An 11,351-nucleotide genomic window follows, 5' to 3' on the forward strand; every position below is an offset into this window, starting at 1 on the left:
GAAGTGGGGTGGGCTTGTGGTCAATACTCTAAACGACGACAGTTTTGGGCTCACATGAGACCAAGTAAGTTTTATGACAAACACGGACTATGGTTAGCAGAGGCCCACCCATGGTAGTCCATTTTAAACCCAGACTAGCCAACCCCCTGGGCCAGGCTTTTAACGGGCAAGGCCCAATGGAGCCAGCGGTACAAGCATATAGAGCTTGCAGGACTTACGAATAACCCAAACAGGCCCACTGCCTGGGCTGGACTGTACTTTTGTCAAATTTGACATTGCTTAAGTGTAGGGAACCCATAGGACTGACAGACAGGAATGACAAACCTAAATTACATATTTACCCTACATCATTGGTAGTTCCTAGCGAGGAAATGGAGGGATACTTACGGAAAGAGCTGGAAATTTCCAGGGCCAATTATCGGGGAACAATTTAGTACTCTGTATCTCATCCAGAATTTCTGAGACTGAAAATTTCAAATATGCAATCACCAACATCAACATGTATCCATTTCAACGGCACAGTTAAGCTAGGGTTTCACCAGGCTCTAAGCTTGTCATCATCATCCAGTACTGGGTATTTGAAGTCCAATTTAATAAAAGAAAACCCTAAAAAGTTGTTGTTGATAACACAGAGCCACAACAAGGCTCACCAACAGCACCAAAGGAGAAGCAAAGAGAGAGTAGAAGTTAAGGGTAAGAAAAAAAATGTGTGGAGCATTGACAATGAAATGGCAAAAGCCAAAGAGAAAGAGTCGGGAAGGCGAAGCCAACAGAGAAGGAGAAGAGGGAGGACAACGGTTAAAGGGAAGAGAAATAAGAGTGGTCTAGTTATGGTATCTGCTCCCATGTTAATGGAGGTTGAAACTGTTCTTCAAATTCAGGTACTGTGTCTAATTCGTAGTCTGAATTGAAACAGTTTTGAGATATGCTTGAATTTTGGGGCCTGTAATTCTTGGATATCATGGGCTAATTTCCCCGTAGTCCCCTAACCTTAGTGTAACTTTAAATCACATGTATATAGAATTTTGGTGGCTACCAAAGAGAGTGATGTTTTTTTTTGTTCATTTTCAGGAACCTGTAATAAAACCAGCATGGAACACGTTTACTAGTAGTGTGAGTGGGATATGGCAAGGGGTTGGAGCAGTGTTTTCACCCATCACTGCTGAAATGGAGCCAATTGATATCGGACACAAGAATGAAAACCTATACGATTGCTATACTCTTTCCTGTGTTCAGGCAATGCCATCTTCTTCTGGAGGACAGACATCTCAAATTCAAAGGAAAATAAATTGGGTGACTTTGAACCCTCATGGTGAAATCTTGCAGCGCCTTGGAGATGGCAATAGAAGTAAAGAGGGGCTCGGCGAGGAAATTGTTGATGGAAGTGTAACAAATCATGTTTTGCCTAGTTTTGAGTCTTTTAATTTTGAAAGAAGTGATGTGATGGAAGAAGATGTCATGGGCAATGAACCTGGTCTCGTTTACTTTGAGGTACGTTATAATCCAGTGATCATTATTGACTAGTTTATGATCGCAAATTATTTTTCATGGAATGTATAAATTCATATCTCTGGGTAATGAGAGAATGCTAAAACCTTTTCAAATAGGCATTGGCCCCTTTCATGGTTGAATGTAGTACTTATTTGAAAATCGTATCCTTGGATGCTATTTCTCAGTAATAATTCAATTCCTTGATTGACAGGACGGATCTTATTCCAAAGGTCCAGTTGATATTCCGGTTGGTGAAGTTGATGATTCGAAATATTACCTTTCTCCAACGTTGAAGTTTGAGCAAGTAAGTTTACAACTCCATACTAGTGCCTGCATTATATTTTAAATGTTATATATTTATTTCTTGCGATTGAAAAAGAGAGTGGAGCAACAGTAATATCCAGAGACTGCCGCTTTTGCGGTGCACCTTCTTGGGCATTCCATTTTATTGGCTTTGCCCTGGTTGAGTTAGTGATACTCTACTTAATAAAATCATGTGAGAATGCACTTCCTTGAGGTTGAACTAGGGGAAATATGACTTGGACATTCAATTACTTGAAAGAAGAAAACTAGTTGACCAATTCTTAATCTTTGTCTGCTCAGTGCTTGGTAAAAGGTTGCCACAAAAGACTTCGTATTGTTCATACCATAGAATTCAGTAATGGGGGTGCAGACATTCAGATAATGAGAGTTGCAGTTTATGAAGAGCAATGGGCTAGTCCTGCGAATCTTCATGTCGAAAGGTATTTGTGCTTCAAATCATGTCCTGGCCGTTTGATCTATCATTTAACCAGTTAACATTTTATTAGCTTACTTCCTTTCTCATAAATTATAAACAGTGATCTGGAGTTCGATGTAAAGCCATTCTCACAGCGGAAGCGGACCCAGCCATCAGAGCTGACTGGCTCTTGGAAGGTATTTGAGGTGAGTGCCACTCCAGTGTTTGGTGAGGAGGAGACGATGACTCTAGAAAGCAATGGCAGCCCATACGTGTACCTTTGCACTGAAACCTTGAAGAAGAGGAGCTTGCCTGAGAATTCAGCATATTTTGGAGAGGAAGAGATGCTTATGCCAGATATGCAGGATGCGACCGTTCTTTGGCTGCCAGGAGGTGTGACTGGTTATGTTGACATAAGCAAGGATGGTGTCCTTTGCATTGGTGTTGGTTGGTATTCAGATGAGGGAATCAACCTTGTTATGGAAAGGGATTATGGGATGGATGGGAAGCTCAAGGAAGTCCGATATAAATCAGAGGTAAAGAGAAGGTGGCCCGATCCAGTGCCTGCGTAAATTTTCAACTCGAACATCTTTATTTGTACTTTTATATTGTTAACATCTCACCTATATCTGACAAAATCGAATTAGGCAAAGTGTAATTCCGGACTGTTGTTTACTTTCAGTGAAAGCTTGTTGAATTTTCAATTCGGGCAATACCAATTTGAAATGGCTATGCAAGTTACCGACGCTACAGTATTTGCTTATGTTTTAAAATGGGCCACTTACACTATATAAGAGAATGTATAGTTTCGCGTTGATTATGTGCTCAGATTTTTTAATATTTACTTCTTTAGCTATACCACTAGAGCTTACTCCTAACGCCAATTGTCATTTTCCCTGAAACAAGATAAAAGGCTTAAAAGTCCTAATGCAAGTAATAGCCATAACATACAACCTCATTTAGCATTAAATAAACTTAACTAAGAAACAAATGTACTCAGAACCCTCATTCGAAAAGTCAGAACTACTGTGGTCGTTTCAAGTAAAAGTTTTTCTTTTATCTCAAATCATAGGTAGATCAAGAAGAATTAATATTTGCATTCACCAAACCTGAAGCCTTCATAATTGAGAACAATTTCCGATTCATCCAACAATTCCAAATCCACAGATCCTCACATAAACCACACAAAGGCTCAGATAATAACAAAGGCAAAAAAATGTCAAATGGCAAATCCTACATACTACAGAAGCAGCTGCTACAAGAACAAACATGAAACCCTGAAATAGTCGATGTATAACAGAAGCCATGATGTTGTTATATGGGCTTGATCTTGAAGTGGAGTGAGATGAGGGAGAATACGAAGCACTTCAAGTCCTGCAACCACAATAATTGTCATAAGAACAAAAGCAAAGTAGGGCATGTAATGCAGAGGGAAGTATTTCCCTCACCAATGTGCTAAAGTAATATTCACCAATACAATGTTTTGAATGAGCCAATGCTTGGGAATTTCAGGATATGTATAACATCATATTTGGAGTAGATGAAAAAGAAGCACAGATTTATAACTAAATACACTTTGGACAAATCCTTTCTCCTTCCCCAGACACAAAAGCCAAATTTTGCCAATAATCACTCCATTTAATCTCAAACCAAGTTAGCTATTTTACAAAAAACCTATACTACAAATTGCAAAAAAATGTCACCCATGTATAGGAATTTATACTATTAGAAGCACAAAGTTAGCATGGAAACCCCAAAATCAAGGGGAAGAAATAAGCAACAATAACGCGAACCATGATTTAGTCATCTGATAAAAAAAATCCACACATTCTCAAGGATCAGCAAGCCCCCCAGAGAGCTTAAAAAAAAAAAAATTCAAGTATTCATATAAAGCAAGTATTAACACAGAAATTAAAAAAAAAAAAAAAAAAATTTAAGTATTCATATAAAGCAAGTATTAACACAGAAATTTTAAATGTAGAATAAAAATATTGGAATGTTCTCTCATCCAAATAGTTCCTACAAATACATTTGATGAACCTATCCTTCAATGCTCTAGAAGAATGCCAAATATGTGCAATTAGTTCAACATTTTAATTGAACCGGAAACTACACTTTTTTAGGGTAAACAAACTCAGCATTGATTTCCCTTTCCATCAGCATATCTTTTCTCTTTTACAATCAAAGATAATTAACAACAAAAATACAGAGTAAAAACGTGTGGATAAACTGACCTGAACAAGATAATAAAAAATGCGAAGCCCTTCAGGGTCCTTACTACTCTGCACATCAACAAGAGATCCAATCTTTGAAGTAGTGAAGGAAATATGTTCATTTCCCATCACAATCTCAAGCTCCTGTCGTCCAACACGATCAGGTTCTGGCCAGTTGTTATCATCTTCCTTCATTATCTGAAGAAAACGCGCCGTTTTAAATAACAATGAAATAGACTTGAAACCCTAGAATAAATAAATTTATTACAGAATAATAAATGAAGCAAAAATAAATAAAAACCCTAGGCGAGAGAATTAAAAAGAACCTCGCTCTCGGAGATGATGCGGCGACACTCGCGGAGGACGGCGGGGGTGAGGAAGACCTCTTTGCGGATCATAGTGTCGTTCTTGTAGTTGGAATTATTGGCGTATCGGAGTTTACCATCTGGCCGGAACTCGAACTCCAAGAACTCGTGACCGAACTTCCCCTTGTGTCCCACGTAATAACGAAGGTAAAACTCTCCATCCTCTTCTCCTGCCATTGTTTTCTTCTCTGTATATGTCTCTAGTTCGATGCGAAGTGTCTCGTCTAAGCGACAAGGGTTTGAGACATTTAAATTTTACTGCCTTCGAACGGGCCGGGTTGGACTTTATAAAGCCCATCTTAAGCCCACCTTTGGTCAGCCCGTATGAATAACATATGTGCTAAATACACTAGTATCAGACTCCCGAAAAAACGTTATTTAAAATAAAATTAGAAATGATAACTGCGGGAAGTAGTAGTTGGCTAGCTTTAATAATCAATTTAACATTTCAAAATTAATGAGGAAATTATTGNCATCCAAATAGTTCCTACAAATACATTTGATGAACCTATCCTTCAATGCTCTAGAAGAATGCCAAATATGTGCAATTAGTTCAACATTTTAATTGAACCGGAAACTACACTTTTTTAGGGTAAACAAACTCAGCATTGATTTCCCTTTCCATCAGCATATCTTTTCTCTTTTACAATCAAAGATAATTAACAACAAAAATACAGAGTAAAAACGTGTGGATAAACTGACCTGAACAAGATAATAAAAAATGCGAAGCCCTTCAGGGTCCTTACTGCTCTGCACATCAACAAGAGATCCAATCTTTGAAGTAGTGAAGGAAATATGTTCATTTCCCATCACAATCTCAAGCTCCTGTCGTCCAACACGATCAGGTTCTGGCCAGTTGTTATCATCTTCCTTCATTATCTGAAGAAAACGCGCCGTTTTAAATAACAATGAAATAGACTTGAAACCCTAGAATAAATAAATTTATTACAGAATAATAAATGAAGTAAAAATAAATAAAAACCCTAGGAGAGAGAATTAAAAAGAACCTCGCTCTCGGAGATGATGCGGCGACACTCGCGGAGGACGGCGGGGGTGAGGAAGACCTCTTTGCGGATCATAGTGTCGTTCTTGTAGTTGGAATTATTGGCGTATCGGAGTTTACCATCTGGCCGGAACTCGAACTCCAAGAACTCGTGACCGAACTTCCCCTTGTGTCCCACGTAATAACGAAGGTAAAACTCTCCATCCTCTTCTCCTGCCATTGTTTTCTTCTCTGTATGAGTCTCTAGTTCGATGCGAAGAGTCTCGTCTAAGCGACAAGGGTTTGAGATATTTAAATTTTACTGTCTTCGAACGGGCCGGGTTGGACTTTATAAAGCCCATCTTAAGCCCACCTTTGGCCAGCCCGTATGAATAACATATGTGCTAAATACAGTCGTATCAGACTCCCGAAAAAACGTTATTTAAAATAAAATTAGAAATGATAACTGTGGGAAGCGGTAGTTGGCTAGCTTTAATAATCAATTTAACATTTCAAAATTAATGAGGAAATTATTGATCATTTCTCCAAAATTTATCCCATGATTACTTTAAACCTCAAATTAAAACGTGGGTGTAACCACAAGTCTTGTGGCCAGAAAGCAAGACTTTAGCCATTTGGGTAAGTTACCCAGAAGTCTTATTGCTTATCACATTTATGATTTATCTGATTCATTAAGTTTGAAGGGTATTCAATAGATTTCAAAGATTAATTGAGATATACGTCAAGTTGGACTGAACATCCTATGTGGGTATAGTTAAAAAGAGTGATAATATTGATAATGTTTGACCGTCATCATTTCCTCCGGAGGTTGCTTTTGCTGATTAAAGAAATTTGTAAGTCATAGTTTCACATTCTCTTGATCATTTTGTATCTTTGTAAATTGTTACGGATTTAGAAGAACATCCGACTCTTACTGCTTTGAGTTGGGTTGAATATGACAAAATTCATCTTAGTGAATATGAAATGAATTCTCTTATGTTCTCGGAACAATACCAAAACTAGTATTTCTCTTACTTAGATGGAGAATCGAACCTGAAACTGTATGTCTTTTCACACAATCTTTGATTCGTCTTCACAATATGGGCTATCAAAACTCAATCCAATTCTTTGTTGGTACATTAAATTTTAGTTCAAGAAAAATAGATAAACCAATCTATTGAGTTTTTAATATATGAATTCAATCAAATTTATTAGAACTAAATATAACGGATACATTTGAACTCAATAGTCTTCATCCGTAGCAAAAACCAGTTATTGATACGGTGAAATAAATACAAATCTACACCTCTCATTCATAAAATTCACCCAATTTCCACAATAAAACAACCGTAAAGAAAAACAATAGCACTGCCTCTCCCCTAGCCCGTAAAGGCAACTCCAACAAGTGAAGCAATCACAAGCATCATATTACACAAAGTGGTAGAAGCTGCACTAGACGATGATGGTGGTGAAGGTACACCAGAGGAAGGGGTGGTGGTGTTGGATGGAGTACCAGCAGTAGGCGGTGAGCCAGTGGCTGGGGTGTTGGGCGTGGTGCCTGATGATGCAGCAACAGTGACGGCCAATTTCATGCCACCAGTACAATGACCGGCAGTTGGGCAGATGAAGTACTTTGTTCCAACGGTTGTTAGGTTTATTCTTGTGTTTCCATCGTCGTGACTGTCAATGGCATTGCTAGATACGCAATTGTCATAATCACTTTTTTTTACCTCATCAACTTCGTGAGTACCGCCGTAATTGAAAACTGTTTTACCAATAACATTAATACATTTTGGGTTTCAATTAATTGAAGACGTATATATAATCAAGAACTGAAAAATGGATTAACAACTTACTTAGAGCATCACCAACTTTGAATGTTTTACCAGAAACCCAAGTTGTGTAATCAAAACCTGATGTCCATCCACTGGTGTCACCAACAGTGTAATCCACTGCATAGACGGCGGGAGTGGCTAGAAGAAGAATGAGAAAAGCAGTCGCCATGGCCATCGCAATTAAAACCTGCCTGTAACTTAATGAAGAAAACAAAGAAAAGGAGAAAGGAGAAGTAGCACAATGCCTTTTAGCGAGTTAGTTAGTTACATAATATATAGATAAGAGTATAGGCGTCTGTGTATGAGTTGACATAAAAAAAGCCACCTCTCCACCTTCTTAATTCTTATTTGTTTAAAGTTACTCGATTTCTGTCCGCCATATAACTAATACCATAACAAAGTAGTTGTTATCTGGGTTCATCTTTTCTGTCTGTCCACTACCTAACTCACTAAGAAATTTTTGGCCTTTTTTCTTAGCTGGCTTATAAGCTTTCTGAAGGAGTCGCTCTATAGAAACTCTGAGGGGCGAAGCCAAAGTATGCTGAGTGGGGTCAAGTGACCCCACTGACATTATTTAAAATAGTTATATATATATATATATTTTTTTTATAGCAATTAACAATTTTGACTTCACAAAAATTTATATTTACCCTACTAAAATTACTCATATTTTATTGACCTTATGAAGATATTTCCATATTTTATTGATTTTGAAATTCAAAAATAATCATATTTTTTTCACGTTTTCTCTCTTTCTCAACTTCTCTCTAACTTTTTTTCTTCTTTCTTTAGTTGGATTAATAAAAAAAACTACTTTTTTTTAAGGTCCGAAGGTGAGATGATGCTTTTTTTTTATTATTAAATTATTTTGTTTAAAAATCTATTCTTTTTTCTTAATTGATGAAAGATCGAGATTTATATTGTTGTTTTTATCAATTTAAATCTTTTAATTCCACTTACTAGAAATCCAATCTACGCCCTTGACTCAGAGTGCGTTTATCTTCAAAAAAGTGTAAAATTATAGCAATATAAAGTTGCCGAAGCAAGCTAGCTATTATTATGAGCCAATTCTATTGAAACATAAGCTTAAGCCGGAGACCATGTGCAAACTTCGAACCAAAGATAAAAAATTCACCATTTGTTTCATGTCTAATACTTTTCCCCATTTTAAAAAATAAAATAAAATGATTTGCACATGCCACCTAATAGTGGATAACGAACATCATCATCACCAGGGATTAGGTTAGCACAATCCACGTATTAAAAATTGTAGTAGTTAATATCAAGAAAATTGTTATCATCTATATATATTTAGACTATGAATTCAAAAAGGGGATTTGGTAATGAGTTGTTAAAAGCATGCATTATTAAAATTCATAATACATGACTTATATTATAGTTTTTGAGTCCATATAATGCGAATCGCAAACTAATCGTTTTGATTTTTTAAATTCCACCTTACCTAACTTACTAAACTGTAAGACAATAAACTAGTCAAAAGAATTGCCAACCTTTGTAGAGTCTTAATTGATTCGTTTTGGTTTTGATTAATTATATCCAAAGCTATATATCAAAGATTTCTGCCTTTCAAGAAAATCTATTTTTTAGTCAATTACGCCGCCCTTGTAGAATCATAGTGCACCTAATTTACTTGATGAGGCCTGACTTATGCCACACCAGAATATCTTTTTTTTTTTTTAAATGTAAAATATAAAATTTGTAAGCGGTGTCTCATTATCTTTGAATACTAAATAGGCCCACATGAAATATAGGGTTTTCTATTGCGTTTAGAAATTTATATAGGGTAATCCTATTTGTACAAAGTTTTTGTACAAACTTATGTGACACATTACAAAACATGTCATATGGTATTGAAACCCACGTAACTTAATATTATATTAATGTTTTGTGAGCCCTCATGTCACGTGACACTCACATGGTATGCCACATAAGTTTGTATAAACTCTCTTTGTACAAAGAGTTTGTGCAAATATCATTACCCATTCATATATAAGGGGTGTCTTTTGAAGAAGAAGTTGAAAATTTTCTCCATGGCTCGCAGTTGTATTTTGAATGTTAGTAACTTTGTTGGAATGATTTGTAATAAGATTTTGTTTCACAAGTTATGTGCACTGTTTTAAAATCCGGATAGAAGGGTAACCCGTTTTACTATCTGAGTCACAGGTTGGATCGGTGACATCATCATATCCTTTAATATAATATGTTTAAATAATTATTGTTATGTTTATCATTGGACCCAATTACTTTCATTGATGATTGAACCCAAACACCAATTTAATTAAATTTGAAACCCAAGTCCTGTATCTTTCAATATCCATCAATTCATGAAGTCCATAAACATATAAAATACAAATACAATATATAAATAAACGAACTTTCTTTATTATAACAAGTCCACCAACAAAGGGAGTCAACTTCAGAATTAATGAACAAGCCAAACATTTGTGTCTCACCCATTCTTTCCAGTTCCACCCAACAAAAATTTCACCCACAAGCAGAATCAATGACAACCACACCAGAGTGTAGACCAGCGCCCAAAAATTTCACCCAACAAGCAAGCTTTCCATTATTTAATTAATGGACTCTTATTTCCCTTCTCAAAACAAATACAACTAACAAAACTTCCAAGCATTTTTGAGATAACAAAACTCAACTCAGCCAAAACATGCAAAATCCAGAAAAAGGGAGTTGTCGTCGATTTCCATATCACACTAAACATTTTTTACAGTGGAAATACCTTTACAAAGCTTAAGCGAGGGAGAAAGGCGTCGTTGTCGTCGATTTCTAGTAAGGGAGAGAGGTGTTGCCGTTGTCTAGCAAGGGAGGTGTCATCGTCGTCGATTTCCAGCGAGAGAGGTGTTGTCGTCGTCAATTTCCAGCGAGGGAGGGAGACGTCGTCATCGTCAAGCAAGGGAGGTGTCATCGCCGTTGTCGATTGAGATTGAGATTGAGACAGTGGTTGCAATTTCAAACTTGAGAGAGTGGAGTTGATTGAGATTGTGTTGTAATTTCTGAGAGTGCTCAGAGTGGCTGCGATTTAGAGAGTGATTGTGTGTGATTGCCTTTGGTGTTTTGCATAGAAAAACTTAAAAAGTATAGAGTTAGTGCTTTTTTTTCATTTAAAACAGTTAACCGGTTTACTTGGTGGGCCAATTGGACCAAGGGGGTAGCACTATTTATCCGGTTCAATGGTGGATTAACACGGTTTTTTTATTATAACTGGATTTTATATTGGCTCGACTCAGACATAATACCGGGTCTTGGTTGAACCGACTGGTCTGATTCGGGTTTTAAAATAGTAGTTATGTGCATGAGCTTTAAACTCTTAATATCAAGTAAAATCTTAATACATTTACATTAAATTTATTGTTAAGTTTATTCGTCTAAAGATAATTAAACCTAAACGCCCAATTCTTTTCATAAAGTATTATAAAAATCCTTTTCATAAAGTAATTTATGACGAGTTTTAAAATAGTAGTTATGCTTTTCATAAAGTATTTTAAAAATCTCTCTCTCTCTCTATATATATATATATATATATATATATATATATATATATATATATATACTCCAGCGTCAGCCCTGCAAACCAAACATCAAAACACAATTTACTGACGCCGTGACTTTATTAAAATATTGAATAATAATGTAATATTTCATTTGATCCAATTAGGATGACAACATTAATTGGACTGTATATCTAATGAGTAATACTAGCCTATAAAT

The 11,351-nt window shown here is 36.3% G+C and overlaps 3 protein-coding genes across 4 annotated transcripts; 1 reads left to right on the forward strand and 2 right to left on the reverse strand.

Annotated features, from left to right (window-relative positions):
- The first annotated feature begins 373 nt into the window (after positions 1-373).
- Positions 374-2,928, forward strand: LOC116135985. The gene is made up of 5 exons (XM_031421692.1): positions 374-881; positions 1,072-1,491; positions 1,703-1,795; positions 2,095-2,234; positions 2,331-2,928. Exons 1-5 carry the CDS (start codon positions 480-482, stop codon positions 2,779-2,781), a joined length of 1,506 nt encoding a protein of 501 aa, XP_031277552.1. The 5' UTR covers positions 374-479; the 3' UTR covers positions 2,782-2,928.
- A 356-nt stretch (positions 2,929-3,284) lies between these two features.
- On the reverse strand, positions 3,285-6,057 carry LOC116135974 (protein mago nashi homolog). Of its 2 annotated transcripts, none has more exons than XM_031421686.1 (3): positions 5,795-6,057; positions 5,490-5,666; positions 3,285-3,583 (listed from the first exon to the last, which is right to left on the reverse strand). In XM_031421686.1, exons 1-3 carry the CDS (start codon positions 6,008-6,010, stop codon positions 3,524-3,526), a joined length of 453 nt encoding a protein of 150 aa, XP_031277546.1. In that variant the 5' UTR covers positions 6,011-6,057; the 3' UTR covers positions 3,285-3,523. The 2 variants fall into 2 exon arrangements, with proteins under 2 accessions (XP_031277546.1, XP_031277545.1); XM_031421685.1 differs by lacking the exons at positions 5,490-5,666; positions 5,795-6,057 and adding exons at positions 4,444-4,620; positions 4,749-5,019.
- Positions 6,058-6,960: 903 nt separating this feature from the next.
- On the reverse strand, positions 6,961-7,779 carry LOC116136026 (uclacyanin-3-like). Its single transcript, XM_031421753.1, has 2 exons — positions 7,626-7,779; positions 6,961-7,534 (listed from the first exon to the last, which is right to left on the reverse strand). The coding sequence occupies exons 1-2, from the start codon at positions 7,777-7,779 to the stop codon at positions 7,149-7,151; spliced, it is 540 nt and encodes a 179-aa protein (XP_031277613.1). The 3' UTR covers positions 6,961-7,148.
- Positions 7,780-11,351: the final 3,572 nt, after the last annotated feature.

This window comes from Pistacia vera, unplaced genomic scaffold (assembly GCF_008641045.1).
Source record: "Pistacia vera cultivar Batoury unplaced genomic scaffold, PisVer_v2 Contig306, whole genome shotgun sequence".
Classification (NCBI taxonomy): Eukaryota; Viridiplantae; Streptophyta; class Magnoliopsida; order Sapindales; family Anacardiaceae; genus Pistacia; species Pistacia vera.